At 54.0% G+C, this 27992-nt stretch overlaps 1 protein-coding gene across 1 annotated transcript; it reads right to left on the bottom strand.

The window, feature by feature from the left end:
• On the bottom strand, positions 1-27954 carry OLFML2A (olfactomedin like 2A). Its single transcript, XM_004757341.3, has 8 exons — positions 27689-27954; positions 20066-20329; positions 14354-14461; positions 12631-12840; positions 10574-10823; positions 8163-8393; positions 5751-5936; positions 1-4376 (listed from the first exon to the last, which is right to left on the bottom strand). Exons 1-8 carry the CDS (start codon positions 27809-27811, stop codon positions 3772-3774), a joined length of 1977 nt encoding a protein of 658 aa, XP_004757398.2. The 5' UTR covers positions 27812-27954; the 3' UTR covers positions 1-3771.
• Positions 27955-27992: the final 38 nt, after the last annotated feature.

Genomic DNA, 27992 nt, shown 5'->3' with positions numbered 1-27992 from the left:
TGGAGTTTTTGATCATGTATTTATTTAGGTATATGCCACCTTGTTGCAAAAAAAGGTATTGTGGCAACTTACAAACATAGATAAAATACAATAGAGTAAAAATAAACAGATCAGGGTAAAAGTTAAAGCAGAAAGCTAGAATGAAGTCAGAGTCCAGGTGGTGACTCAGTACAATTATTAAAAGTAATCTCAAATTTGACTTTGAGGTTCTCAGCGGCCAAAGCAAAAGAGAAAACACGACTCGTTACAAGATTCCTAACAGTGAGTTTGGGGCTTTGGTATAGAAACAGACCTGGTTCAAATCTTGACTCTACTACTTGCTAGATTCAGGACCCTGAGCAGGTCGCTTAACCTCTCTGAACTTGAGGTTCATAACCTGTCAGGGGGGAAAGTAATGCCAACCTTGGGGGTTCCTGGGTGCACCAGTGAGAACGTGTGCTAGGTGCCTTCTGGCTCTAGGAGGGTGCTGCTTGGGTCCTCAGCTGCCCTCAGTCCTCCCTAAGCTGCAGGTCTTCAGCCACAAAATGGAGTTGACATCTGTCCCCTCTGTCAGTCCCTACCCTGCTCAAGCATGCAGCATGAAAGAGGCAGAGCCAGATTCCCAACCCAGGTCTCCCTACCTCCTACTCCCTGACAGCTGTCCGGTGCTGTGTGCTCCTGTCACCAGAGTGGTTTCCAATGCCGTCAAGGAGAAGATGATGCTTTGGAGCATAGAGGTTTTCAGGAACATTCAAATGATTCCCAGGAAAACCTTGGGCTGCTCCCAAGGCAAAGCCCCCTTCTCTCCTCCACAGACAGAGCAAATTAAATGTCAAGAGCTAGAAATCTCTAGGGGGTAAGGTGACAATTGAAGCCCCTTCATGTGTTCAGAACACCAGAGACAGTTTCCTTTGCCTTCACATCAAAGGTCAGAAAGAAAACTGGCCCTCCCCAGTCCAGGTCCTTTCTTACTTGAAGTACCTGTGGCCAAATGCAATGAAGTCCATGACAAAAACCTGTCCCTGGCTCCCATCAACAATGAAATCAATTCCAATTGTCTTAGAATTATTTTCTCTCTGTTAACTTACACTTGACTTTGTTCCAAATGTGATTGGAGGCAGTCCTTAGCTTGGCATTCAAGGTTCTTTACAAGCTGACCCCAATCTCCTTCTTGGGTGTCCTTTGTGGATGCAGTTTGTGGCCTGGTTACACTTCCCGAGCTGCCCCTGGAGTGCCATGCAGTTGGCAAACAACATGGACCGACGAGCCCTGAAACCCGATCTGCCACAGACTAAGTTGCTGTGTGACCTTGGGTAAGTCCCTTCACCTCAGTTTCTTCATCTATAAAATGGGCGCATTCCGAGTATAGACCTTCCCTGTTGCAATGATGCAAGAATACGCACCTGGCAGGCTTGGCCTACCCAACACTCAGTCAGTGGTGATGGTTAGATGACCTGGTTTTGAGACTCGGCTCCCCACTTAACTGCTTTCATGACAAATGGCCCATGTCTGGCTTCCAGTTCAATTATCTATAAAGTGAGGAAAATAAACACCCCCCCCCCCCACTCAGGCCTGAAAACAGAAGGGGCTTTGGGAAGGCTTGGAGGCTGCAGGCAGCATCGCCTTCCCCTGAAAACGATCTTGCTTGTCCTTTCGTTTTCCCAAATCCTGTCCTTTCTAACTTTCCCTTTTTCTAGACTAATGAGCAAGAGGAGTCTGAACACTGCTCGCATGGTTAGGCTGTGATATCATGAAAGACACAGTCTTGTAAAACCCACACCCAGGGCCAAGGGAAACGCAGCCCCCTGAAGGAACTGTTTAGTGGAGGCCACTGGCGTTGGGTGGGGGAGGCTGGATGTGTCCACCACTATGAGTCAGGCCTTGCTTGGCTCCCTATCACCACTCCCCTTTATTTCAGGAGTGAGTTACAGCTTAAACAAAACATCACCTGATGATGCCTGAAAGAAATGTCTTCTGCACAAAATGCTTTTCCCTATTACTCTTGGGTGTGCAGCTAAATTTTCTAACATGGCAGCTGAGCATTCAAATATACAGATATGCAGGAGCTGGCATGGGCACAGAATGAGGGGGAGCAGGCTCAGCGGGTGGTGTCGGGATCAGCAGTCAATATCTCAAAGGCTGGACTGGGTGCTCGGGGGTCTATGGCCTTCCCAGGCAGAGTGGCCTCTAAGCCAGAAGAATAAAGGAAATACACAAAGCCCTTCTGGAAAATCAGTTGTGTTCTGTTGCCCAGTGTGGCCCCAAGCTACTCTCTAAACCTCTCTGGGCTTCTTTCTCCTTTGGGGAAACAGGGAGTTGGCTTGAAGGTCTATGTCCAGTGGGCTGTCTGGGTCTGAGGCTCGGGGAGCCACCAGCAGTGCCAGCAGAGACAGCCCGCCTGTGCATCCTCAGCCCCAAGGCCTGGGCTCAGGGTGGTCCTGGCACCAGTAACTCTGAAACCTGGAAAACCCCAGTCCATACTCCGGCTTCTTCTTCCTTCCCAGCATCCACCCTCTAGGACTTCTGTGCAACCGTAAGGTCCAATGCCTCCCCTGGACCCAACTGTTCAGATCTCAGTCTCCCCAGCAATCCCCCCGATTCCGCAAAACAAAACAAAACAAAACAAAAAACCCTGCCGGGCCATTCCACCAAATGACTGGGTGGGGACTGACAAGGAAGAGGCAATCTGTTCTGTTCTGTCCTGGCACCACCCCAGCCCTGGGTCTAGGGTCTTGCTCATGGCAGACCTGGAGGTATCCCTGAGTACATATAGGTTGTGGGTTCCAAGGTCCAGAAGGAAAGGCCAACATGGACCCCAAGCCCCAGGGCTCTGGGAGTTGCTGAGGAGAGGTCGTGTGGCCCGGGTATGTGGCCAAAGCCAGCACTCAGCGTGGAGAGGGAGCCCCGGGGCCTGGCCCAGCCTCCCACCCTGGTAGAGTCGGGGCTGGCAGGCAGCTGCCTGCGGCCTTCTCAGCTGCTGCTGCAGAAACAAATGACAGCACTGAGGAGGAATACGAGAAAATAAACATGAATGCAGAGGGAGGGGAACTTGGAACAGGGGCCGGTATTTTTCCTCGGGGTGCGGTTTCTGCTCGGTGGCTGGGTGACCATGGAGGTTTGGAATGTGGTTGGACAGAGGGTGAGGTGGGGTGGGGGGTGGCCAAAGGCAAGGAGCAGGGACATTAGCCAAGGGACCTAAAGCCCAGGGCCACCAGCAATTCACCCAGAACGGGGGCGTGGGGTGGTACACGCTTGGGGGCCTCCAACAACACTCATGCGGAGGTCCCTGAGGCCTCTGCTTTTGAATGGTCCCGGGGAAGGGAGACAGAATTGAGAGAACAAGAGAAACTAGAGGGGCAGGGAGAGGCCCGGAGGTGTAGGGAAACATGGTCAGGTCTCCTTCTCTGTAACAAAGGACTATTGGGAGGGTTTGGCCTGCCTGATCCAAGCTGAGGCTATTTAGGCAAGGGACATGGTCTCTGTGCCTCAGTGTCCTCATCTGTGAAACGGGCTTAATTATCCCTACCTCTGAGGGTGCTACTGGGAGGAATGAATGGGTTTGTGCATGTGAAGCTCTTGGCATAGTGGTCTGCATGGAGAAGGGATTATTAATCCACCGGGTGCCAAGGAAGCTTTATCCTGGCTGCCCCACGTGCCCAGCACCTGCGCTGGGCCTGGACCGGGATAAATATTTGCTGGTGGAACCCCCTGCAGGAGCTGCTGTGGGGGAGCCACGCCCACGGCCACGCCCACAACCATGGCCACGCCTCTCCTGTGAGCACATGTCCCGGCTCAGACCACGAAGTGGAGGGTGTAGGTGAGCTGGTGGCCGTTGTCCCAGGCGTACAGCACGCGCTCCTTGGGGTTGTAGTCGATCTGGGTGGTGAAGGCGTGCTCGTTGAGGAAGGGCAGCTGCGGCTGGGCATCGGTGCCCGTATGTGTGTCGAAGGCGTAGGCCACCTGGCCTTCCTTCCGGTTGTAGGTGTCCACGGCGTACAGGATGCCGCAGACCAGGAAGCAGTTCCCGTAGGAGTTCCGCCGCAGCCGCGTCCTCCACGTGGTCTCCCGGTGCGTGGACAGGTCGCCGGGGTCCAGGCGGCTCAGCACGATCACCTCGGACTGGGCCTCGTCGTGGTCATCCGCGGCGGGGTAGATGACCCACAGGCCGCTCTCGTCCACGGCGAAGTCGATGTCTGAGTGGCCGCGCCACTTCCAGGGCGTCGTGTCCTCGTAGACCACGTCGGGCAGTAGCGCCCAGGAGGCCACGAAGCGTTGCCGCAGGTTGTACTTGATGATGTTCTTGGTGAAGGCGCGGTTGTAGTAGAAGGCGCCCTGGTACACCACGTGGCCCGTGCCGATCCAGTTGTAGGGCAGCTTGTACACGTTACTCCAGCGGCCTGTGTGTGCAAGGCAGCTGCTCACACCGGGGCAGGGCCAGGCCTCCCACGGTCCCGAGTACCCCAGCAAGCAGGGGATACAGATCAGCCTCTGGGCTCGGAGCTGGGCTGATCATCTTACCACCTGCGGGTCCAACCCCCACCCCCTAAGAGTTGGCAGGTACTGTTAGCATCCCCCTTTGCCAAGGAGGAAACAGGATCAGAGGATTCAAGGTCACCGGGTTATGGAATGGCACAGCCAGGATTTAGACAGCCCCTAGGCTTTGTTTCAGGGCCTTTGCTCAGGCTTTTTGTCTGGACTGCCATTCCCCATCCGATCTGCTTCAGCAATGCCTCCTTATCTTTCAGAGCCTTCCACCAATATTTCCTCCTCCAGGAAGCCTTCCACCACCTCCCGGGGCTTGAGTGAGGGCCTCCCATCACCCTTGTCTTGGCACTTTTCACTGGTGTCCTCCCCACCAGCCTGTGAGCCACCTGGGGCAGGCATCAGGTTCCTTTTGACCCGGCAAAGGAAGGACTTTGGCTGTTCCAGGCTGTACTCGGACTCCATGGCTCTCATGATAAATCCAAACTTTAATGTGGCTCCTAAGGTCTGCCTGAGCCTACTCTCTCCTTAGGCTTCCCCCACCTCCCTTCTAGGGCCAGCTGCCTCTCATTGCTGGGCCTTGGCACACACTGGGCCTTCTGCTTGGTACACTTGGCCCTTTCCCTTTTCTGTGGCTTCTTCCTGCTCTTTCTCCAGGGCTCAGCTCAACATCAGCTCCTCCTCTGGGAGGTCTCTGACGTCCAGGCTTGGGTTCCACAGTCCCTCGAACTCTCCCTCAAACACTACACTGGAGTTCTTTCCCAAGGTCATGGCCTCTCACATCAGACTGTGTGTTTCTGGAGGGCGGGTCAGGCCTAAATGACCCCTCCCCCATCATGCCCCAGAGCTGATCACCCAAATCCTGCCCTTCCTTGCGCAGACTTGCAGCTCCTCTAAGTCCTGGGGCTCTGCTCACCTATAAAACAGAGTGATAACCCGCCCCCCTCAGAGAAGTAAGAAGCTACCACGAGCTGCCTCACGCAGTGTGATGTGCACATAGTAAGTGCTCAAGAACAGGAAACCCGAAGTATTGCTCCTCTTGATAGCGAGTTAGGCTCCTGACGACAGGACCTCGTGCATCTTGTTTGTTGCCTCATTCCCGCTCCCGGCTCCAGCACACAGGGGGTGCCCTCAGCTGCCCCTCGCGGGGGGTGGCTGATCGTTTGGAGCTAGGCCAGGCTGGGAGTCTGGACCACGGGAAAGCACAGGCACAAGAGGGCCCAGTCTCCATGGGAGACCCTTCTCAGGCCACCCACCCCCGGCCCTCGTCCCATGCCCGGCTCTCCAACCTTGCTTGAAGTTTTCCAGGTTGCGGAACTCCACCAAACTGTTCCCGTAGTAGTAGTTGGTGACATAGATCCTGTCATCTTTCGCAGCGGGGTCCTTCATCCAGGCTCCCTCGTGGCGCCCGTAGCTGTTGTGCCTCACGGGGGGGTCCACAGCCCGCAGGGTGCCCTCACAGCTCAACTCTCTGCCTGTGGGGAGTGAGGGGTGCAGCATGAGGTCCTCGGCCCCAAAGGCCCTGGAGCCAGAGCAAGTCCTGGGATCATCATCTGGGTCTTACTTAAAACCCCTCCTGATATTTTGTTTTTTTTTTAAAGATTTTATTCATTTGCTTGAGAGAGAGCACAAGGAGGGGAGAGGGGCAGAGAGAAAAGGGAGAAGCAGGCTCCCCACTGAGCAGGGAGCCTGATATAGGATTTGATCCCAGGACCCCTAGACCATGACCTGAGCCAAAGGCAGACACTTAACTGAGTGAGCCACCCAAGCGCCCCATATTTGCAGCCTTTTCCCCACTTTCCTTATGATCAAAGCAATGTCTGATCAATGTAGAAAACAGAACATTCAGCAAAGGAGAATGAGGAAAAGAAAAATAATGAAAAATGTCATTATCCAAAGAAAATTTTAAACATGTTTTGTTTCCTTCTGTTTCTTTTTTTCCTTTGCATATGCAGTCATGCAGATGTACTTTTAAAAAAATCATGATTCTTCTGAATATACAGTTTTATGTATCCTGTTTTTTCCCTCCACTGAGCAATTTCTCACATCATTAAATGGCTTTTAATGATGTGATTTCAAGGCTCTACCAGGCCACCAGACAGCTGTGCCCCAGTCCCCTTGGTGTTAGGCCTTCAGATTATTTCCAGTTTTCTGACATTGGAAATGGGCTGGGGGTGAGAGGCAGGTAAGCGGCAGCTACTGTCCATACCACTGACAGACCCTTTAGGAAAGCTTCCTGGAAGCTGAATACACTCAGATCCAAGTGGGGAATGGGTTTAACAACACCTGGAGGTAGCAAGATGCCCTCCTGAAAGACGAGCTTGATAATTTTTTTTTTTAAGATTTTATTTATTTCTTTGACAGACAGAGATCACAAGTAGGCAGAGAGGTAGGCAGAGAGAGGGGAGGAAGCAGGCTCCCTGCTGAGCAGAGAGCCAGATGTGGGGCTGGATCCCAGGACCCTGGGATCATGACCTGAGCCGAAGGCAGAGGCCTCAACCCACTGAGCCACCCAGGCGTCCCAGATGATTATTTTTTTAAAGATCTTATTTATTTATTTGATAGACAGAGATCACAAGTAGGCAGAGAGGCAGGCAGAGAGAGAGAAAGGGAGGCAGGCTCCCTGCTGAGTAGAGAGCCCGATGTGGGGCTTGATCCCAAGACCCTGAGATCATGACCTGAGCTGAAGGCAGAGGCTTTAACCCACTGAACCACCCAGGCGCCCCTGGGCTTGATGATTTAATGGGAAAGATTTCTACTGAAAGACACACGCCAAAGCTACAAACATAGACATAAAAAGATAAAGAAGTGAAAATAGTTGCCGGATTTGATGATGGGATTCTAGCTGACGTGTTAGGAAGGATTTGTTTAAAATACTACCTGTTGGGGGCACCTGGATGGCTCAGTCTTTAAGCGTCATGATCGCAGGGTCCTGGGATCGAGTCCCATGTCAGGCTCCCTGCTCTGTGGGAAACCTGCTTCTCCCTCTCCCACTCCCCCTGATTGTGTTCCCTCTCTCGCTGTGTTTCTCTCTGTGTCAAAAAAATAAATAAAATCTTTGAAAAAAATACTACCTGCTTGACTATTTTTTTTTTTTTTAAAGATTTATTTATTCATTTGACAGAGAGAGATCACAAGTAGGCAGAGAGGCAGGCAGAGAGAGAGGAGGAAGCAGGCTCCCTGCTGAGCAGAGAGCCCGATGCGGGACTCGATCCCAGGACCCTGAGATCATGACCTGAGCCGAAGGCAGCGGCTTAACCCACTGAGCCACCCAGGCGTCCCCTGCTTGACTATTAATGTCCTCAAACTTTCTTTCGTTTTTTAAAGATTTTATTTATTTATTTGAGAGAGAGAGAGAGAGAGAGAGCAAGCGAGAGAGACAGAGCGAGCAGGGGAAGAAGAAGGAGATGCCCTACCGAGACGGGAGCCTGATGCGGGGCTTGATCTGGGGGCTCCAGGATCATGACCGGAGCCGAAGGCAGTTGCTTAACTGACTGAGCCACCCAGGCGCCCCCCCCCATCCTCACACTTTTTACAAAGGATCAGACAGTGAAGATTTTAAGCTTCCCAGACCCGTATTCTTTTCTTGCAACCCTTCCAAAATGTAAAACTGTTCTTAGCTCAAGGGCCAGACAAAACCAGGCTGCAGTCTGGGTCTGGCGCATGGGCTGTAGTCTGCGGACCCCGTGACGCTTACTCACCTTGGCTCGGGACATCTGCGTGTGAAGGTGGCTCGGTGGGCTGGGGCCGGATGGTGGGAGTTGGGGTAGGGGTCGTAGCAGGGTCGGAACTGAGAGTGCCAGAGGCCAGGTCTGCTCCCTCTGAGGCCCTGGGCTCAGCCTCATCACGCTCTGCGGAGTTGGGCTCCGGCGGCCTCCCCTCCGCCCTGGACGGCAGCTCTTCTAGCCAGGAAGCACTCTTGAGGGCGTTGTCTGTGGAGAGAGGACTCTGTGCTCACGTCCTGTGCTGCCACCCAGGGTCCTCCTGGGGCCCACCTGGCTCCCAGGTCTGGGGCCATGGCGGAGAGAATGGGGGAGGCCCTGAGGAGGGAAAGGCCTCAAAAAGAGGGTGATGGGGAGGCTTGGTGGTCAACAGACCGGCTCCAAGCCCCCCAGCTGAGTGACCTCAGCCAAGTCCCCTGCCTCGGTGGGCCTCAGCCTCCTCTTCTATGAAACGGCAGTCGTAAGGCCCACCATGTTAGGCTCTTGCTATGATTAGAGGAAAAGGTATACAACATTTGCACAGGTCCTGGCAAGCATGAGGTGCCAAACATGAGCCCCCTTCCCTCCTAAGTGTCAGATACTTTGTCCCGATTCTTTCACACCCCAGATTCAACTCTAGGAGGGAGAGACCCTTGCTCCCGTTTTACAGACTTTCTCCTGGTCCTCTCCTCTGGAACCCAGCCTATCGGTCCTCTCGCACAGCATTTGCCTCTTCAAGCAGGGAGGGACAGATGCAGTCAGCCCCCCATCACCTCTGGCCCTCAGGTCTCCATCTCTCTGTCCCCTCACTCACCTCCTACCTCTGATCGCCAGGGTTTCTGGACCAACCCCCCCTCCCTGGCCAAGGCCTTTGCTGAAGGGATGACTTTTTCAGCTCCCGCGGGGCCTGTTGAGGGCCATCTCTGACCTACCCACTTGTCTGGGCTGGGCTGGATGGGGTCTAGGTAAGACGACAGGAAGATTCAATGCCCCACTGCAGGGCACAGAGCTGGGGAGGGCTCTCAGGCAGGTTTGGCAGTCTGCTGGCCTGGGTTCCAGTCCCAGCAACTCGCTGTGAAACCTGGAGCCCGTCTCTTCACCTCTCTGTTTGTTTCCTCACCTGGATCAAGTCCAACAGTGTGTGTGAAAGTACACAGAAAACTGTGATGCCAGGGACAAAGGAAAGGGGATGGTGAGGCCCCCAGGGCTGAGGTCCCTTGACGCTGGGACAATTACCTGACTTCCCTCATTTTCTCTCCCTGCCAGCCTTGCTCTTTGCATAGGGTTTAGCCGGTTCCATGGTGCAGCAGCCCCTGGGGTTTCTTGGGAATGGGGCACACCCTCTGGAGGGGCCTGGCTTTGGCAGCCGGCCAGGGCCAGGGCCTGGTTCCCACGGGCCTCGCTGGCAGAACCAGCTGTTTGCAGCTGTTCTTGGGCAGTGCCCAGCCAGGGGTCAGAGGCTCTGTACTGTGGGCAGGCGGAGCTGGCAGGACTCAGAGCCAGCAGCTGCCACCGGGAGATCTGGAAAGAGGCCCCTGAGCCTTGAGAGGCCAAGAATTTAGGGGGGGCTCTTGAAGGAGTCTGGTCCCTCACATTTCCACCTCCTGGCCCCTTGGACATGGGGTGGGCAGAGGGCTTCATGGAAGGAGGTGGTCAACCGGACCCAGGGTGGGCGAGCAGGTTTGGGTCACCTCTCTGGGACACGAGACGAGAGCAGGCATCTGGGGAGGGTCCCAGAGGAAAAATCAGGAGCCACACCAGTGGGGATGGCCCAGAAATTTGGGTGCTCTTGGGAGTTTTGTCTCTTGTGGGGTTTTTTTTGGTTAATTACTTGGTTGCCCTTCACTGTGATCCCCCATGAAAAAATACAGAAAAAATACAGGAGTCTGTGGGCTCCTCTTTGGAGAAATAGGAAGTGGGAGGCATCCCTGCCAAGGCCTCTGTGGAAATGAGAGGTGCTCCGAAGGCTCCAGAACATGTCCCAGAACCTGGCCTGGCTCCAGCCCCTGGAGAGTCCCACCCCACCTGTGGCTGCTGCCTGCTCATGGGTCTTTTTTCCCACTGGACTGTGAAGTCTGTGTTAGGCGGAATCTCTGGGAGATACAGCACGTACATAGTGGACCTTCGGCCAAATCTCTAAATGAAGAAGGAAAAGTCCAGTGAGGGCAGAGACCGCTGAAAATACCGGAGAAGAACCTCGTGGCCCTTTGCGTTGATAGAATCATGAACTCCCCAACAACCCCACAAGGGGTACCGTCGCATTGTGTGGTTGAGCGACAGACACCAATAGGTAACCAGCAGACCTGAAATCTGGGGCAGTTTGTAGAAAAGACACCGGGTCCCCTGCTTGGGGTGCAGCCACCCAGCAACAGGCCCCCACACCCCCAGGGGCCAGTTCTCCTCCAACTCACCGGCCACGGCCTCGGTTGCCTCCTTCCTGCCCGCCTTATAGTAGGTGATGCCTCGAATCACAGCCTGCTGCTGGGCCAGGGTCCGGGGCTTGGCTGTGGGCTGGGGGAATCTGCCCTTGCCGCCCTCCTTCCTCAGCTTCTCCACCTTCAGCAGCTTCTCCTTAGGAGGTTTTGTGAGGCCCCTGTCTGCCAGGGTCTTCTGAATGTTGCCATATTTGCTGTTTTCTTTCCCTTTCCCTCCGGCTGTGTCCTGAGCGAGAAGGGAAGATCTCAGACTTGGGGGAGGGGAAGGGGTGTTCAGGAGGTCATGGAGGCTCAGTCTGTCGGGGGGGGCTGGAAGTGGTCATGATGCTTTAGGCCTTAGGTCTCAGGTGCTTTCCTTCCATAGTGGCTACGTCCATGACTGGGGTATGCCTCAGTTTCCCCAGTCAGCTCTCCAGTTCCTTGGCTGAAAGAAGCCCAACCTGATAGGTTAGGTTCCTGTTCCATTTCCAAACCACTGTGTACTCGTCCCCAGGGGGTAGATTATAATGGTTAATTCTCAAAGGAGGGAGCTGCTCACCAGATCAGCTTCCCATCCCTATCTCTCTTGTTCATGGGTCTTTGTGGGCTGGGACGAGGTTTTCAGGCTCCAAGGCAGGGTGACCAAGCCATCTCTATGTGCCTGGAACTTTCCCAGTTTCAGCACTGAAAGTCCTGCATCCTGGGAAACCCTTTAGTCCCAGGCCAACTTGGATGGTTGGTCACCAAGGCCATTTCCCTAAGCGCATGAAGTTTCTAACATTCTGTAAATTTTATTCTCACTTCCTCTTACATGCTTCTAATGCTGGCTTGGCACAAGAACAAAGGCCCTGTGACATCGCCCACAGTTAGGCAGAATCTCCGGCAGATACAGCAAGTACAGTCTCTAGACCTTCCGTGCTATGGCCCGAACAGCATTCATTCTCGCCCGTGGACTTGACACGGGAATGAGCAGGAAGCCTGCCCTGGGCCAAGGCACCAGGTTTCCTCCATGCTTTATCAGCAGCGAGGCGGTCCTGGCCGCAGACACAGTTGGCCCCATCAGCACAATGTCAGCACAGGGGGGCCGGGAGGTGGAGAGGAAGAGCGCGGCCTTGCCAGTCACGCAGCCACGGGTTCCAGTCCCGGCACAGCCCCCCACCTCCCCACGGGCCCTCACCCTACGCTTCCTTATCTGTCCAACAGGCCATGATTGCCCCTTCTTGCAGGTGGCTATGTGATCATGTCTGTGAGGAAGTCAGGTTTCGACTTTAGAAGTCAGATTTAGAGGCTGCTGGGAGTCTCCACTCTAAAACACGAGGCTGCTGTGGGGAACAGAGCAGCTGTGTCCTGCACGAGGGTGACTGGCCTACAGGGCACGGATGGCACTGAAATCGAGTCTGTACCCCCTCACGTGTAGCTATCATAGGAAGGAGCCACTGGACAAGTTGCCCACCTACGGGGGGCTTCTCTTCATTTGCCCAGAGGGACAGCCTTTTCACCAACTGTCTGCCTGGAGGAGGGCCTTTTTCAAATATGTATAAAGGTGTTTTATAGATCTTGGGTGACACCGCCTCGTGTGCCTGCCCACTCTGTGCTGAGCTTGAATATGGAATGTCTGGGTGTCTGCTGCAGGAATTCTGCATCCCAGACTGGGTTGGTGAAGTGGTATCAGTCTGCAGGGTCCCCAAGACATTGCCCCCCGACCCTGAGCAGGCCTGACCCAGCCACACTAGGGGAGGCTAGAAGTGGTCTTGCAGCAGCCAGCCTTGTTGCCCAGGGCCAGGCAGGGAGGGTCGTCTCTATGCCTTTGTCTCCGCTGGTTTGGGAATGGGGACCAGAAGGCCACCAGATGCCTTCCTCTCAGCAACAGTGCTCGCTGCACTGCCCGCAGCCCCGCCCCCCACCCAGCCAGGGACTCTCCAGCTGTGCTAACTCTCAGCCCCGTCCTGGAACCCCGAACCTCCATCCAGCTGGCCGTCGGGACGGAGGTCCTGGCACGCCATGTTCCCAAGCCCACCCACCTTCTGGCCCCATCACCAGGGCCACGGCCTCACCTGAGCCTTGCTAGCAGGGCCAGGGGCGGGGTCAGCGGCCGAGACCGGGGCTGCGTCCTTCTGCAGCAGCTGGAGGCCCAGGCTGGACAGTTCCTTCTTGATGCCCATCATGATGGCAGAGTGATTCTCGTAGCGGCTCAGCTGCTCGCTGAGGTGACGCATGCTCTCCTTGACTACCTCGTTCTCCCGGCTCAGGTTCACCTTGACGCTCTGCGGGGGCAGGACTCCAGGGTCTTTCTAGCCCCCTCTAACAGCCACCACCGCCCCCCACCACCCTGGAGGGGACACCCCAGCTTCTGGCATCACGCTTGGCGGCCCAGTCTCTTGAGCAGGGCCCAAGGGGATAGGGGCAGGGTGGTGGCACCTGTGGCCACGTGCTGCTGAGAGACCACGTGCTGCCGAGAGACCACGTAATTATTAAAATCTTATTTAGTAAGTGAATGAGTGAGGTTTTTCCTTTGGGCAGAGGGAGCCGGTCCCTCCTGGGCGAGGCTGTTTTCTCCATCTCCACCCAGACTTAGCAATAAGCAAAAAAAAAAAAATTTTTTTTTTGAGTTATCTCTTAGTGAACAGAAGCAAAGCACAGATAATACAAAACAGAAGATAATTAAAAAATCATTTTTCTGTGGCTATGGAAATCACTTCTGATTTGTTCCAGCCGCAGCAGACATACTCTCCAGATCGTCTGGCTCATGGTTACATGAAGTGAGTTAACATTTCCTAAGATTACAGGAGGACGGGCCAAAGGGGGCTAATTGCAGAGCTAGCGACAGGAGAGCCTAGCATCTCCTAGGTGCACAGAAAATACTGGAGCACCGTGGAAATCCAGCAACTGGTACCCTACTCCTGTGCTGGCAAGGGCCTATCCCCTAGGACACACACACCAAACACTTTCTGGATAATTAAAGCCACTGTGACCCCCAAATTTGGGGAGAGTAAGGGGTTAATCTCCCACCTTGGGGCACAGGATGCCCAGGTGCCCCCTCCCTCTGGAAAGGAAGCTGGGAAAGGAAGCCCCCACACCCGCTCCTGGCAGCTGCACGTCCCCAGGCTCCCAGCAGCCCAGCAGGGGCCGGATGCAGGAAACAGGCGGAGGCCCGGCTGTGCCAGCAAAGATGCATGCCAGCAAACCCTGAACCTGCAGCCTGGACCCCCATGATGGCCCAACTCTGTCGCTGTCCTCAGGGGCCAGTCCTGGCCACCTGCCTAGACCTCTAGTTCATTTGTACTGACCAGGAGATGCTCAGCATCTCTGCTTCCAATGCAGGTGGGCCCTGGGCCAGCCATGCTCTCTTAAGCCCTGCCCCAGTGGGCTTGGCCAGTCCTGTGCTTTTATGTGGCATTCTATGTGACCAGTGGCCTTGGAGTTGTGCCATGTGTGAGTCCTGGTCTTGGTGAACTGAGGGCTTGGCAAGTTCCTGCCAGCCCCCTCCACATCTCTTTCAGACAATCAGCTGGTGCCTCAGTTTCACCAGCCAGCCTTCCAGCCTCCTGTAGGCCTGTAAGCCCCAGTCAGATCTCTTTTCCAAAGTCTAGACCTGGAGGCCTGCCTCTCCTTCTCCCAGCTACCTTGCTGAAGTCCAGTTTTCAACAGCCAGCAGGTTAAGGCAGAATGGCCAGGGCCCCTTCTGACACAGCCCCTGTCCCCCGCCCACCTCCGAACCGCGACCTCCCCCGCCCCATGCTGACCTGCCCTGGCTCCTGGGGAGAGCTCTGCCCTTACCTCTTCCAGCGTGTTCATCTGGGAGGCCACCTTGTGGACATAGGCGTGCACTTTCATCAGGTCCATGCTGTACAAGGTGCCCTCCAGGAGGTCCACCATGGACTGGAGCTGCCCGGGAGAGGGTGAGCGTCAGGGCAAGGGCAGAGACCAGGAATCAGGCACAAAGGCTGCAAAAGGAGCCCCACCACTTGCAATGGCCTATGTGGGCCCTCAGCACCCACTAGACCCAGCTTGGTGATAATCGTCATGGGAAAAGCCACAGATGCCATCTTTTGAGCACTTAGGATGTGGCAGGCGCTGTGTGAGGGGCTGTAATGAGCTGTTTTACTGTGTCCTCAAGACAACTCCACGAGGTGTGTAGTGGACACTGGAGGAGATCAGTCTGGATGCCCTGGGATCCATACCTGATCCCATACCTGGCTTCCATGTTCCTCCTTCTTAACAGCCTGCATCTGTGACTCTCTTCAGGGAGATGCTGTGTCCCCAGACTACCTGGGAGAGTACATCCTGCTGGGGCAGTCCTCCGGCAATGTCTGACAGGGGTGGGCATCCAGAGGCCCAGCTCCCTAACCCCAGTGGGGACAGTTGAGCTGTCATTCACACTCCAGCTCCCCCTGGGGCTAAGGCTGATGCCTGGCCTGAGACCCCACCCTATTTGTACCAGCTTCTCTTAGGAACATTTTCATAATAAATCCCTGGAACACGAATCACTTGCCTCAGAGTCGGCACCTAGGGACCGAAACAACTATTTCTTTTAGAGTAATCCCTATGCCTAACGTGGGGCTCGAACTCACAACCTCACGAGACCAAGAGTTGCGTGCTCTACCCACTGAGACAGCCAGGCTGGCTCGTCTGGACATATTTTATCTTCATCTTGTAGAATGGGAAATTGCAGCTTAGGTGAAGTGACTTGTCCAAAAGCACCCAGTTGTTAGATGGGGCCGGCTGCAGAACCCAGATTGTATAAACAGAAACCTCTTTCCTATCTATCATGCTTTACTGTGTTCCTTCCTGTGTTCAGGTGGGGAAGCTGAAGCCAGGAGAAGGGGAGGAGCTTGCATAACAAATAGATGGGTGGCAGATGCTGTGTCCTCCTGGCCCAGCCCCCTGCCACCACCCTGCAGCTGCCCCCCCCTTTCCATTCTCATCATGGTTCATGAGAATGGGACCTTCTCTCCAGATGGCCAAGATGCCAGGAGGGTCAAGGAAACCATGGCACAAGGGGCTGGCTGGGAAATCAGCTTACCCTGGCTTCTTGAGAAGGGCAGTTCCTCCTACCCTCTAGCATGCGCCACCCACCCCCACCCCCGCCAGCATGGCCTGGGGTTTGAGCAGCCCAGCGCTCCTGTCTGGCCCCGGGCCAGCTGTTTCCAAAACAGTTTGACTCCCACTCTCCCAGGGGTGTTCAAGCTGTTTTAAGCCAGAGAGCCTTTCTTGGAGTAGACATTAATCTCTAAAATGGAAAAAGGGAGTGGAGAAGTCTCAGGGAAGCAGGAACCTTGAGTCTTGTCTGCTCCCCTGGAACCTTGCTCGGACTCTGAAGACTTACTCTGTACCCCGCAGGCTCTGGGGAGCCCAGTAGGAAAACCATGCACGTAGACTCCTATGTGCTTCAGCTTCCTTCTCGGTGAAACGAGTGCGTAGGGCTGTGGTAAGGAGCAGTAGTGTGGACAGCTCAGCACAGAGTGGGGACACAGCAAGGGCTTCATGGCTATCAACAATCATGGGGGCCTGAGCGGATCCTCCCGGCTTCACTCTGCTCCCTTCGTGGCCACCAAAACCAGCTTTCCAAAGCACAGGTTTGACTTGACTCTGGGTCTCTCCTTTGCTAGATAACTTGTCATGGCTCCCCATTGCTCGTGCGTGACCCTGCACTTCCTAAGCCTGGCATTCGAGCCCCCCATGGTCTGCCCCTGCACCCTCTTTGACCTCAGCAAATGTTGCCTCTGGGCTGGGCACTACGGATAGTGAGGAGTAAGACAGACAGAAGCCTTCAGGGTCCTTCGCTGGCTGTGAAAGAACAGAGAGTAGCCGAGAGGTACCCAGATCATGACTTTGTTGAGGAGCAGATGCGGATTAGTAAACTACGCCAGCAGGGAGTTATGTTGGAGCAGAGCTCTGCAGTAACAACACAGATTAGGCAAAGATGGCAGGAGAAGAGCATTGCAGGCCAAGGGAATAGTTTATGCAAAGAGCTGCAGGTGAGAAGAGACATGGTGTGTTTGGGCCACGCTACTCAAAGTGCGGGCCGCAGACCAGCACCGCTCCAAGCTACAGGTTACTCATCTGTGATAAAAATAATTGCAAAAAGTGAAAGTAGACTTTTAGACTTTTTAGACTTTTTCAGATGCTTTGACAGAGACTTTTTTAAAAAAAGATTTTATTTATTTATTTATTTATTTAAGAGAGAGAGAGAGCATGAGCAGGGAAGACAGGGAGAGGGAGAAGCAGACTCCCCACTGAGCGGGCAGCCCTACTCAGGGATCCATCCCAAGACCCCCGGATCATGACCTGAGCTGAAGGCAGACGCTTAAATGACTGAGCCACCCAGGCGCCCGACAGAGAAATTTTTATGTGTTGACTCTAACAGTAAAACAGTGGACTTGTATTTTGCATGTCTGCTTTTGCCTCGTTTTTCTAATCATTCATTTTTATGGCATTTTCCCAAAGTACTGGTTCTTATTTATAAAAAATTAGTCTTTCACCACAGATAGTTCGAGAAGCCCTATATTAGAGGAATTGGCAAGCAACTAGTAGGGCTGGAGCAGAGAGAGGGGAGGGAGCCATCCTGGGCCACATCCACTCCCCTTACTCTCACCAATAATGCCCTCCTTTCTTCTCTGCCTGAGGGACTCCTACTCATCCCTCAAAGCCCCGCTCTAATATTATCTCCTCCTCTGGGTTCCCACAGTCCCTGAGACATCCCTTGGCCCAGCATCAGTGACCAATCTTCGGAGTTAGGAACTGTGTCCCCAAGAGATCGGAGATTCCTCAAGGATGGGGCCATGTCTAGTTCATGTCCAGAAGGAAAAGGAGTAAAGAGGTGAAAAGCATGCATGTGCCACCAACCTCCCCAAGAAGGGGAATCTAGAATCTTCTCCATTCTACTCACAGTCATGTTATCAAGACCAAATCACTCCAAAGCTGGAGTTCTTAGCTTGAGGGAAAGGACTGGGGTAGAAACAAGGGAAAGGTGTAGCATGGCTGTGTGTGCCCCCTCCTCCATGGGCTTCCCTTAACCTTCTCTCCTGGAGGGCTTCCCATAGACGGCCTCCTGCTGAGGGAGGAGGAGCCAAATCTAGTGGGAGGGGCCTCAGCCCTGTCTCATATTGCCTCTGCCCCCTTCTCCTTTTGGGGTTCTCGGGTACCTGCCCCAGTCATATCTTCTCTTCCTCCTATACCACCACCTGATGAGTCAATCCCTCCACTACCCCACTCCAGTCCTATAAGGCTGAATGAATATCACCATGGCTTCTGTGCATTGAAAAGACCCAAGGAACAATGGGCTCCAGGCTAAGAGCTGCCTAGGGACCCCTTCCATGGGCAAGGGGACACAGCAGAGAATTCCTGAGCTCAAATCCCAATGCTACCAGTTTCTTGTTGTGAGATCTTAGGCAAGTCACAAGCCCTCTCTGGGCCTCAGATTCCTCCACAAGTAAAGCTGAAGTTCCCTTGCCAAAGGATTGTAGTAAGGATGAAATTAGCCAGAATTTATGAAAAGAGTTTGCATATCCCTGTGTAAAGTATGCTTACAATTTAGTTATTGAGAGGTGGACTTGAGCAGAAGTTGGATTTGTTCCTACAGCTCAAGATTGATCTATGGCCTCAGCGCCTGGAGTTTGCAGGGCCCTAGCGAGGCCCCAGAGAGACAGTGGGGTCCAGGTTCTGACAAGTTAAGAGGGAACTTGGCCTAAAATTCAACCCTACACCAACTTTAAGAGCTTTGGTATCCAGTTAGTTGTTACAAAAATAAAAATGTCTTCTTTAAATGTAATGTCAGACGTTAAATTTAAAGAAGACATTTTTAGGGGTGCCTGGGTGGCCCAGTTGGTTAAGCATCTGCCTTTGGCCTCGGGTCATGATCCCAGGGCCAGGGATAGGGCCCTGCATCGCCCTTTCCCTCTGCCTGCTGCTCTGCCTGCTTGTGCTCTCTCTCTGTCGAATAAATTTTTAAAAATCTTAAAAAAAAAGGAAAAAAAAAAGAAAGGAAACATTTTTAGCCAAATGTTGAAGACAATTTTTCACATGTCTTGCATACAGAGGCACTGAGCATTTTTGTTCTAGGACATCTTTTGTATAGGCAACAGCCTCAGAACACAGAGAGAGCGTTTCCCTCGAGAGTAGGGAAGGCATGCTCAGTGCCCATTGTAAAAAAAATTTGGATTCTCTAAGCTTGGGGCTCTGCTCCTGGAAAATACCCCAGTGTGTGTGCAGGTCTTCACTGAGTCACCCCATGGGAACTGGAGCTGGGAGAATTAGCTCAAGAAAATGTAGATTCTCTGGCTGCTGTGAGTAATAAAGTCCTTTGTCTCTGACCCAGGGAGGCTTGTGTCTTCTGCCAGTATCCATGAAATTGGCTGCCAAGTTGTTAGCTTACAAGTAGGGTAACATCTCAGTCAATTTCACAGTTCTTGATACCAAAAAAGGCAAAGCAGATGCTCATATGTTTAGAAGAAATTATAAAAGAAGAAGGTACTCTCAAAAGACACCAAAACGATCTAGTCCATTACAGAAAGAAAGACAGGAGAAAAGTGGTTTAGAACACATGCTTTGGATACAGCAGGATGTGGTTCAAATCCCAGACCCACCAAGCACTGAGCTGGGCGTGTTATGAATGGTGTGAAAGTGCCTGGCTCGCTGTGGGAAAGTGACATAGGCTACATGTGTCTATTCAAGCATGGGCCCTGCAGATGGCCCTGCAGATGGCCTGCATGGGGAGCTGTGCTCCCCAGAGGTGGTGCTTCTTTCTGATCTGCCCATGCTGGTGGCTGGCGGGGGAAGGTAAGCATAAAATTCACTTGAAAGTATGGCATAGATCCAAGGCTATGTGCCATTAGGTGAGAGTTTGGGCCAGTTACCTAACTTCTCTAGACCTCAGTTTTCTTGCCTATGAAACGAGCACAGTGATCCCGCATGTCCCAGAATGGTTTGAGAATTTAGAGGAAAACATGCGTAAAAAGAGCTTAGCACAACATCTGGCATGCAGGTGGGGCTTGCACAGGGGACATGTTCTTATTACATTAAAAACAATAAAATGCTACAAAATTTAAAATACTGTATTGGGGTGCTGACAGATGAACAGGTTTGGGTAAAATACAGAACACTAAACTGGATGATAAAATATTCTGTGTTTGCTTCTTTTCTGTCTCCCACACAGGAAGGCATGGACTTTGTCTGGTTTCCTCCTATATCCCCAGAACTAGTGCCTGCCTGGCTGGTGGTAGGTGCTCTCTGAACAGAAACCTGTATTTTGCAGATCCGCTAGAGCATGGTGAGCTAGCGGAAGAACGCCGCCTCCACCATTTACTGGCGAATAGTCCGAGCAAGATGTGGCTTCCCCGCAGGAGCCTCTGTTTCCCCACCTGCGAAATGGGATAATGACAGCGCCTCCCCAGGGTGTGGATTTTCCACTGGAAGGACAGCCTGGCACCAGCCCGTGCTAGGATCTCCTCCGGGAGGTGTTCCCTTCCTCCCCTCCCCCAGAAAGCCTACCTTGAGGAGCTCCGGGGCCTGCTTCTTGAGCTTCTCCATCTTCCACTCGTTCTCGCAGGGGTTGAGCGAGGAGGGCGGCGCCGTGCAGGAGCAGCGGCAGTCGGTCCCCGAGCTCACCGTCTCCACCGTATAGTAGTCCTCCACCCGCGCCTGCCCGCTGCGCACTCGGCGGCACGCGTCCTTGCTCAGCGGCCTCATGATGCACTTGCAGCGGCAGTCGGAGCCCTCCGAGGTCATACGCACCTGGTCCATGTCACCAAACACCTACAAGAGGGGCTCAGGTGAGCTGAAGGCCAGTGCTTGCTGGAGAGGAGGAGAGGAGGGGCCAGTGGGGACAGGCAGCAGAACCCGCGCCCCCCCACCCCGCCTTTGTGGGCAGGGTTGCAGGTAGCAGAGGAGCTAGTAGCCCTTTGGAGGAAACAGAGCCCAGTAGCCTTAAGGTAAGAATACCTGAAAATATGAATAGTTGCCTTGAAAATAGTTTGGCTGTTCCTCAGTATGTTAAGTGCAGAATTGGGGTGGCCTGGCTGGCTCAATCAGAGTGTGCAACTCTTGATCTTGGGGTTGTGAGTTTGAGTCCCACTATTGGGTGTAGGGACTTTTTAAAAAATATTTCAGAGACCTGGCTGGCTCAGATGATAAGAGGATCCGACTCTTCATCTCAGGGTTATGAGTTCAAGCTCCACATTGGGCATAGGGCTTACTTTAAAAAAAAAAAAAATCTTGGGGGCACCTGGGTGGCTCAGTCAGTTACATGTCTGCTCTCAACTCAGGTCATGATCCCGGGGTCCTGGGATCGAGTTCCACATCCAGCTTCCTGCTCAGTGGGGAGCCTGCTTCTCCCTCTCCCTCTGCACCGCTCCCCCCACTCATGCTCTCTCTCCCTATCAACTAAAGAAATAAAATCTTTGGTTTTTTATTATTTTTATTAACATATAATGTATTATTAGCCCCAGGGGTACAGGTCTGTGAATCATCAGGCTTACACACTTCACAGCACTCACCATAGCACATACCCTCCCCAATGCCCATAACCCAACCACCCTATCCCCACCCCTTACCCCCCAACAGCCCTCAGTTTGTTTTGTGAGATTAAGAGTCTCTTATGGCTTGTCTCCCCCCTGAGAAATAAAATCTTTTCAAAAAATCTTTAAAAAGGGACGCCTGGGTGGCTCAGTTGGTTGGACGACTGCCTTCGGCTCAGGTCATGATCCTGGAGCCCTGGGATCGAGTCCCGCATCGGACTCCCAGCTCCATGGGGAGTCTGCTTCTCTCTCTGACCTTCTCCTCGTTCATGCTCTCTCTCACTGTCTCTCTCTCAAGTAAATAAATAAAATCTTTAAAAAAAAATCTTTAAAAACCCATAGAATTACCAATTATGGTAGGACCTAATAATTCTACTGCTAGGCAGAATTATTCTCCAAAGAACTGAAGACAGGTGTTGAAACAAAAACTCCTATACAGATATTCATAGCAGCGTGATTCACAATAGTCACAAGGTGGAACCAGTCCAAATGTCTATCAGCTGATGGAGAAAGGAAAGCTGGTCTCTCCATACGATGGAATATTACTGAGCCATAAAAAGTACAGACACCTGCTACAACAGGGATGAACCTTGACCACCTGATGCCAAGCGACAGAAGCCAGCCATAAAAGGCCACCTGTTGGATGATTCCATTTATTGGCATCCAGAGGAGGCGGACCCACAGACAGAAGGCAGATTAATGGCTGCCAGGACTTGGGAGGGGGAAAATGGGGAGTGACCGTTTAACGGGCACAGGGGTTTCCTTGTGGAGTGATGACAATGTTCTGGAACTAAGTAGTGTTGATGGTTGCACAACACTGGGAAAGAAGGCCTATGAGAGCTGATAGCCTCTCCACAACCCCTTGTCTTGGTGCCCTTTCCTTCCTTTGGGTTCCTCCACTCTAGCCACAGGACCTTTGCAGCTTTGGGACCCTCGTCCTGAAACCCTTACCCCCTGATACTCCATTGGCCCATTCCCTCATGTTACTTACCCATCACCTCCTCTGAGAAGACTTTCCAGACTACCCGCCTCCCCTTACTCTTTGTCCCCTTATCTAGTGGCTTTGTTTTCTTTATTATACCTATTACCATCTGAAGTTTATTATACCTATTACCATCCGAGTTAGCAGCTGTGAGATGGTGGGCAACTCAACCTTTTCCTGCCACTCCCTGGGCTGGCTCAGCCAGCCTACAGGCCACTCTGGGCTCCAGGCTCTTGGGACACAGTTCTTTGTGGCTCAAGCAACAGACCCCCCAGGCCTCATGGCTATTCAGTTCTCTCTGAATAGGTGAGTTTGTGGCTCAGGTGAGTTTGTGGCCCCTTTGGGCTTTCTGCCAATCCCAGCACCCACAAGTGGCCCAGAGCCCTCTGGGGAAGGGCCATAGGTATTCCCTTTCTTTCTTTCTTTCTTTTTCTAAGATCTTATTTATTTGACAGACAGAGATCACAAGTAGGCAGAGAGGCAGGCATAGAGAGAGGAAGGGAAGCAGGCTCCCTTCCTCTCTGAGCTGAGCAGAGAGCCCGATGCGGGGCTCGATCCCAGGACCCTGAGATCATGACCTGAGCCAAAGGCAGAGGCTTTAACCCACTGAGCCACCCAGGTGCCCCAGTATTCCATTTCTGTTCTGAGCTGTCAGACACCTGTTTGAGCCCCTGAGCTGAGTACACTCTGGGCAACTCCTCCGGGCAGTCCTCCTTCCCCTGCGAACGCTGACAGCCAGGTGATGGTCCCCCACGTTCCTTAGATCTCGGGCAATGCCTTGAGCTTGCCTTCTCGTCAAGCCTCCGGGGCCCCCTTCCCAGCTCTGCTGCGGACTCCCAGTCACCCCCACCCACCCCCCAGTAGGCAGATGTGGTTGTGTTCTGTGTGGCCAGGCCAGCCTGGACCCACCCGTTACCCTGGCATCCACCCGCCCCGGGGCCTGCAGCCTCCACATCAGACTGCAACATTCCTTCTCTCCTCAGATGAGGTGCGACGTCCTGAGGGGGGCGGCCAAAGCCCTGACACTGGCCAGGAGTCGGCAGAGGGCCTCGGCTCCCAGCCCCAGCTGCCAGGAGCCTAGGCAAGGCCCTTCCTCCGTGATTGCTGGACCCCGTGGTGCTGGACTGGAGGCAGCCAAGCACCATGGCGGCGGGGGGACGGACCATGCCCAGACTCGAGCCCCAGGTCCTCCATTTCCCTGCGCGGCCTCGGCCCCTCTGAGTCTCTGCACCCACCCTTGCAAGATGGGGAGGATATGTCTTTGCCTCGTGAGCCTGTCCTGAGGCTGAAATGAGTCCATCACGCAGAGCAGCCGACACCAAACCTGGCACAGGGTCAGCGCTCTTTCTGTGGTACTTGCTGCCCAGTAGCCGCCAAAACCCTCCCGCACGTCCGCAAGCCATTTTCTACCTCTCTCCTCTCCTCACAATCCCACCTTAAAGGGGAGAAATCGGAGCGTCAGGGAAGACTAGAGGCTCGCTCAGGGTCACTATGAAGAGCCTGACTCCAAAAATTTGGTTTACTTGCTGTTCCTCCCGTGACCATCCCTGTCACCAGCAGAGGTCTCCTCCAATAGCCACCGAACTGTGACAAAAAGGGGGCCTGGGGGGTGGGTCACGGGGGGGGGGGCAGTAGAGAGCCTGGGGCTCTATCTGCTGGGGCCGGTCCATCCTGCCCTGGGCCCGAGGGCTGGAGCTACTGGGAAGCAGGGAAGTCCCTGCCTCAGCCTCCCAACCCCCGCGCCCCACCTCTCTCTACAGCACACGCTGCTGCCAAAGACCCCAAAAATGTGGATGGCTCGTGCTTAAGAACGTCCTTGCAAGGAAGTCCTACAATGAGATGGCAAGAGGTCATACTTGAGATTTTTCTTAAGAGAGATGGATAAATCTGGCCACAGTGGGAAGAGGGGGGGCTCAAGCTGTGAAATGTTCTAGAAACGAGCAGATCCAAATTGTGTCACCTTGAGGTGGAGTCTTCCCTCTTCTCTCATGGCCTGAGAGCCCCCTGAGCGCCCCCTGAGAGCCCATTTCCATGTCCTCCTGCAGGCAAAGACCTCCCCCAGAGCCCACTGCCAGCTCGACACCTCCCTGGATGGCCCCAATCTGGAGCCACCCAAAGCTGGACCGGCTTCTTTTCTCAACTGATGTCTACCTACCCGCCACCCACCCGAGGCCTCTGAGCCTCTGTTTTACTCCGGACAAGCCATCAGTCATATTCTTCCAATTCTTTATCCTGAACAGCCCCCACCTCTCTCTCCGACTCCCCATTCCATGACCACAGGCCGAGTTCGAACCCCATTAACTGCTTCTAAGGACATAGTACCCTCCTCCCTGCTGGCTTAACCTTCCAAAAGTCCCTCTTTGATGATCGGTGACTCTCTCACTCCACAAACCTCCATGGCTCTCTGTATCTCTGCCGAGTTCTCAACAGGGGGATGTGCCTGGGAATTACCTGGAATGCACTTCAAAAAATGCAGACGCCCTGGCCTTAGTCCACACTTCATAACTCAGGCTCTCAGGTTCCCCAGGCCATTTGGATGCCCACTGAAAGCTGGGGTTCCAGGATGCTGCAGACTCCTCTATCTGACTGTTTTGACCTTCACTGTTCAAGCGTGTCAGATGGAGGAGGTGCAGCGACCAGCAGCGTTGTGTAAGATTCTGGATTTAAGGGCTGGGCATGGGACTTGGCACACAGGATTTTTCTCAGTACTTTGTTCTAGGTGCCCCGGTCAACGGGACTGTTGGGGCAAGAATTTCCCTGTAGAGAGACCCTGTGGGGCCTGGCCTAGCCCCATGTACAGAAGGACTTTGTGTACAGAAGGACTCTATCACTTGTATTCTCTGTCTTCCCTGAGCCTGTTTTCAATTACACCCACAGGCGGAAACTCCCAGAGTGGAGGCGCAGCAACACCTAAGCCCCCGGGACCAGCCTGGCCTAGAACATCTGATCGAGCCTGCGACGCTGCCGCCTGCTGCCTGGCTTCAGACCCTCCTGCTCCCCTGGCCCAGTTCCCACAAGCCTTGGCCTTCCCTCTGCCCTTGTGGCCCTGGTCAGTGACAGGGATGACCCAAGATCCCCTTCCCACATCTGGATGCATGGAGGAAGTGAGGCACCTTTCACAGATGGGGAAACTGAGGTAGCCATGGGGAATTCTCAGCTGCATTCCAAGGCCATATAGCAGAAAGCAGGTTCCCAGAGGTCTGTGCTGCCACGCCTGGGTTTCATGTGATTCCCTATCTGTCCATCCCAAACTCCGAGCTGGGCAGCCCCTCAGAGATGCCAGGGAAGCTGTGAACCCTCTCCGACTCCCATGCCGGGACAAAGTACTTCCCTAGATGAAAACTCCAAGTCCTGTTTAGGAGAGACCTTGCTATAAACATAAAATTAAAACACACCGAGTGAGGAGCTGCCTGAGACCACAGAGTTCTCTGGTGAGTACTGGGGTTGAGCTGCCCCTGTACCCCTGAAAGTATGGGGCAGGAGGGGGGACTGGACCTCCTAGGAGCAGGAAGCCTAAGGAGAGAGCCAACTTAACCCTTCAGGGCCCTAGATAGATAGATTTCAAGTCCCAGGTTGGCCCTTGAAGGGCTCTCTCCCTCCCCCAAGTTCTCCGCCCCCCCAAATCGGACAGGCTTGGAGAGGAAGGATGGTTATGGGGGAGGGAGAGGGTGATTATGAAAACAGCCCTCCCTGTAGAGCCAGCAGGAGACCGGCTGTGCTGAGGAATGCGGAGTAAATTCACCCATCACTTGATTTTTATTTTTCCCAGCTGGCTGAAGTGGTGTGGGCTGGGAGGTTCTGAAGGAGGCCTGTGCTGTGTCCCCCAGCTGCTTCGTCCTCCAGGCTCTAGGGTGCGCCTCCCTCCCTACCCCACCAGCCCCAGCTTGCCCTGGGACAACTAAACACACACACACATACACACACACACACACACACACACACACACACACACACGCAAGCACGCACAACCTAGCAAGTGTTTGGCTGACTCACTACATAAACAGGGTGTTAGGTTTTCTTTGTCTTTGCTTTGTTTTGAGTGCGAGCCCTTCCCCCACAAGCCCTACATGCACTCGGAGGATGCCCAGGACCAAATACTCTTCCCAGCCAGAGGGATGGGAGGGGCAAAGCACTGATTAGGTTACGTGCGGGTTTTGTTTTTTTTTTTTTTTTTTTTTTGCTTGCTGGTCCCCTACCTGAGCCAGGTCAGGGAATCCAAGAAGGTCCTGCATGGAAAGGAAGTGGGCAGACATTGTTTTTCAGATGGGGAAGCTGAAGCCCAGAGGCAGGCCGCGACTTACTTGCCCAGGGTCGCACAACCAAAGAACAACAAAGGGCCAGAACCCGGGTTTTTTGATTCACAAGCTAGCCACCTCTCTATACACCCTAGTTTCCCACCTGTAAAGTACGACTGATACTGATTCCCTTCTTGTCCTTGGAACACATGGTCAAGACTGCAGCTCCCTTGTTTTCATACCCAGAGCTGGATCTTTAGATGAGGGTCTGCTGGTCCCCAGTGCTCATACTTACCATGTAGCTAGTGGCTTCTACCCTTTGCCTGGCCTCTGGACAGTGCAGCCTCACCTTCTACCCAGGAAAGAGGCTGCAGCGACATCAGGAAAAGTCACTCCTTTGCTCTGCACCAAGAACAGGGTCCTACCCCCTTCCTGCCCCTCATTCATTCCTGGTTCCATCCTTGTCCTTACGGGGTCATTTCCCAGAACACCCTCAAGTGTTCCCTTAGTAAGATTCTGTAATCACAGCATGATTTATCGGGCACCAGGTGTGGTGCTAAACATTTTACAGGCATGATCACCAGATGCAGGAAGTGGGAGCTATTATTATTCTCATATTAAAAAGTGAGGAAACAGAAACTGGGAGCGGTGAAAGGCCCAAGATCACCCAGCCCAGAGGTGGAGGGAGGATTTGAACTCAGGTCTGCTTGACACCACAGCAGATCCTTTTAGCCACAACTGAGAAGACTTCAGGTCCCTTCTGGAAGCACGGTGTCTTCCAGAAGGTGCAACAGATTCCCGGCAGGACTACTAGAGGCCAGGCAAGTGACTAGCCCACTAGGCTCATTGCGTAGGGACTCTGGGTCCCCAGCATGACCGGAAAGCATTGTCTCAGGCTCTGGTGCAAACCTGGGAGTCCCAGGGAGTCCCTGGGAAGCAGTTACGCAGGAGTCTGCCTGACAGTCTCCCATGGAAACTTTGAGCCGGATTTCCAGGCTGCCCCTGCCCAGCGTTCCTGGGAATCCCTTCCCTAGGCTGGGGACTGCATCTCTTGTCTGTGCCCCCTCCAAACTCTCGGGCTCCCCTCTTCCTGGCCCTGGTTTTCAGGGCTTATCTCCCCGAACTGGATTAGGTCCCAGAGCCCTTTCCTGAGACCCCCAGGTCCCAAGTACCCCTACCATCTCCAGCACTTCTTGCCCCACGCGCTCCTCTCCCTGGGTGGTGGCCCAAGTGGCTTCCGTGCTGAGCCTGTCGGGTCTACCCTCTACCTGGTCCTCTGCTCCCGGCCCGGACACCTTCCTTGGCCCGCACCCCGGCCACAGCGCCCCCTCGCGCCCGGCTCCCCGCGGAGCTGAGCCCGGGTCAGAGGGCCGCGCGGTACCTTGCTGTCAGCGCGCACCCGGCCCGCGCGCGGCGGCAGTAGCAGCAGGAGCAGCAGCGGCGGCAGCAGGAGCAGGGGCAGTGGCCCGGGCCGGGGCCGGGACAGGAGGGCGGCCGCGGCCATGGCGGGATGGGCACGGTGGGCACGGTGGGCACCGACAGCCGCGTGCGGACGCTGGGAAGCGCGGTCCACACTGCTAGCTCGGTGCGCAGCCAGCAAAGCCCGCGCGGCGCGCCCCCCCGCCCCGCGCCCCCTCCCGTGCCGCCAGGGGCGGAGCTAGGGTGGAGGGGGCAACCCGCCCCGC

The sequence above is a fragment of the Mustela putorius genome, unplaced genomic scaffold, assembly GCF_011764305.1.
Source record: "Mustela putorius furo isolate JIRA1106 unplaced genomic scaffold, ASM1176430v1.1 tig00000596_pilon_pilon_pilon, whole genome shotgun sequence".
Classification (NCBI taxonomy): domain Eukaryota; kingdom Metazoa; phylum Chordata; class Mammalia; order Carnivora; family Mustelidae; genus Mustela; species Mustela putorius.
Note: the sequence above shows the minus strand (reverse complement) of the source record. Positions and strands in the feature narration are given on the sequence as shown.

What these genes read in the sequence shown, in the direction of transcription:
- OLFML2A (XM_004757341.3), bottom strand. Translation starts at nt 27,811, where the DNA reads ATGGCCGCGGCCGCCCTCCTGTCCCGGCCCCGGCCCGGGCCACTGCCC. An exon ending in AGGCCCCGGAGCTCCTCAAG is followed by an intron (nt 14,462 to 20,065) that starts GTAGGCTTTCTG and finishes TCTCCCGGGCAG; the next exon opens with CTCCAGTCCATGGTGGACCT. An exon ending in GCCCTGCTAGCAAGGCTCAG is followed by an intron (nt 10,824 to 12,630) that starts GTGAGGCCGTGG and finishes CTTCTCGCTCAG; the next exon opens with GACACAGCCGGAGGGAAAGG.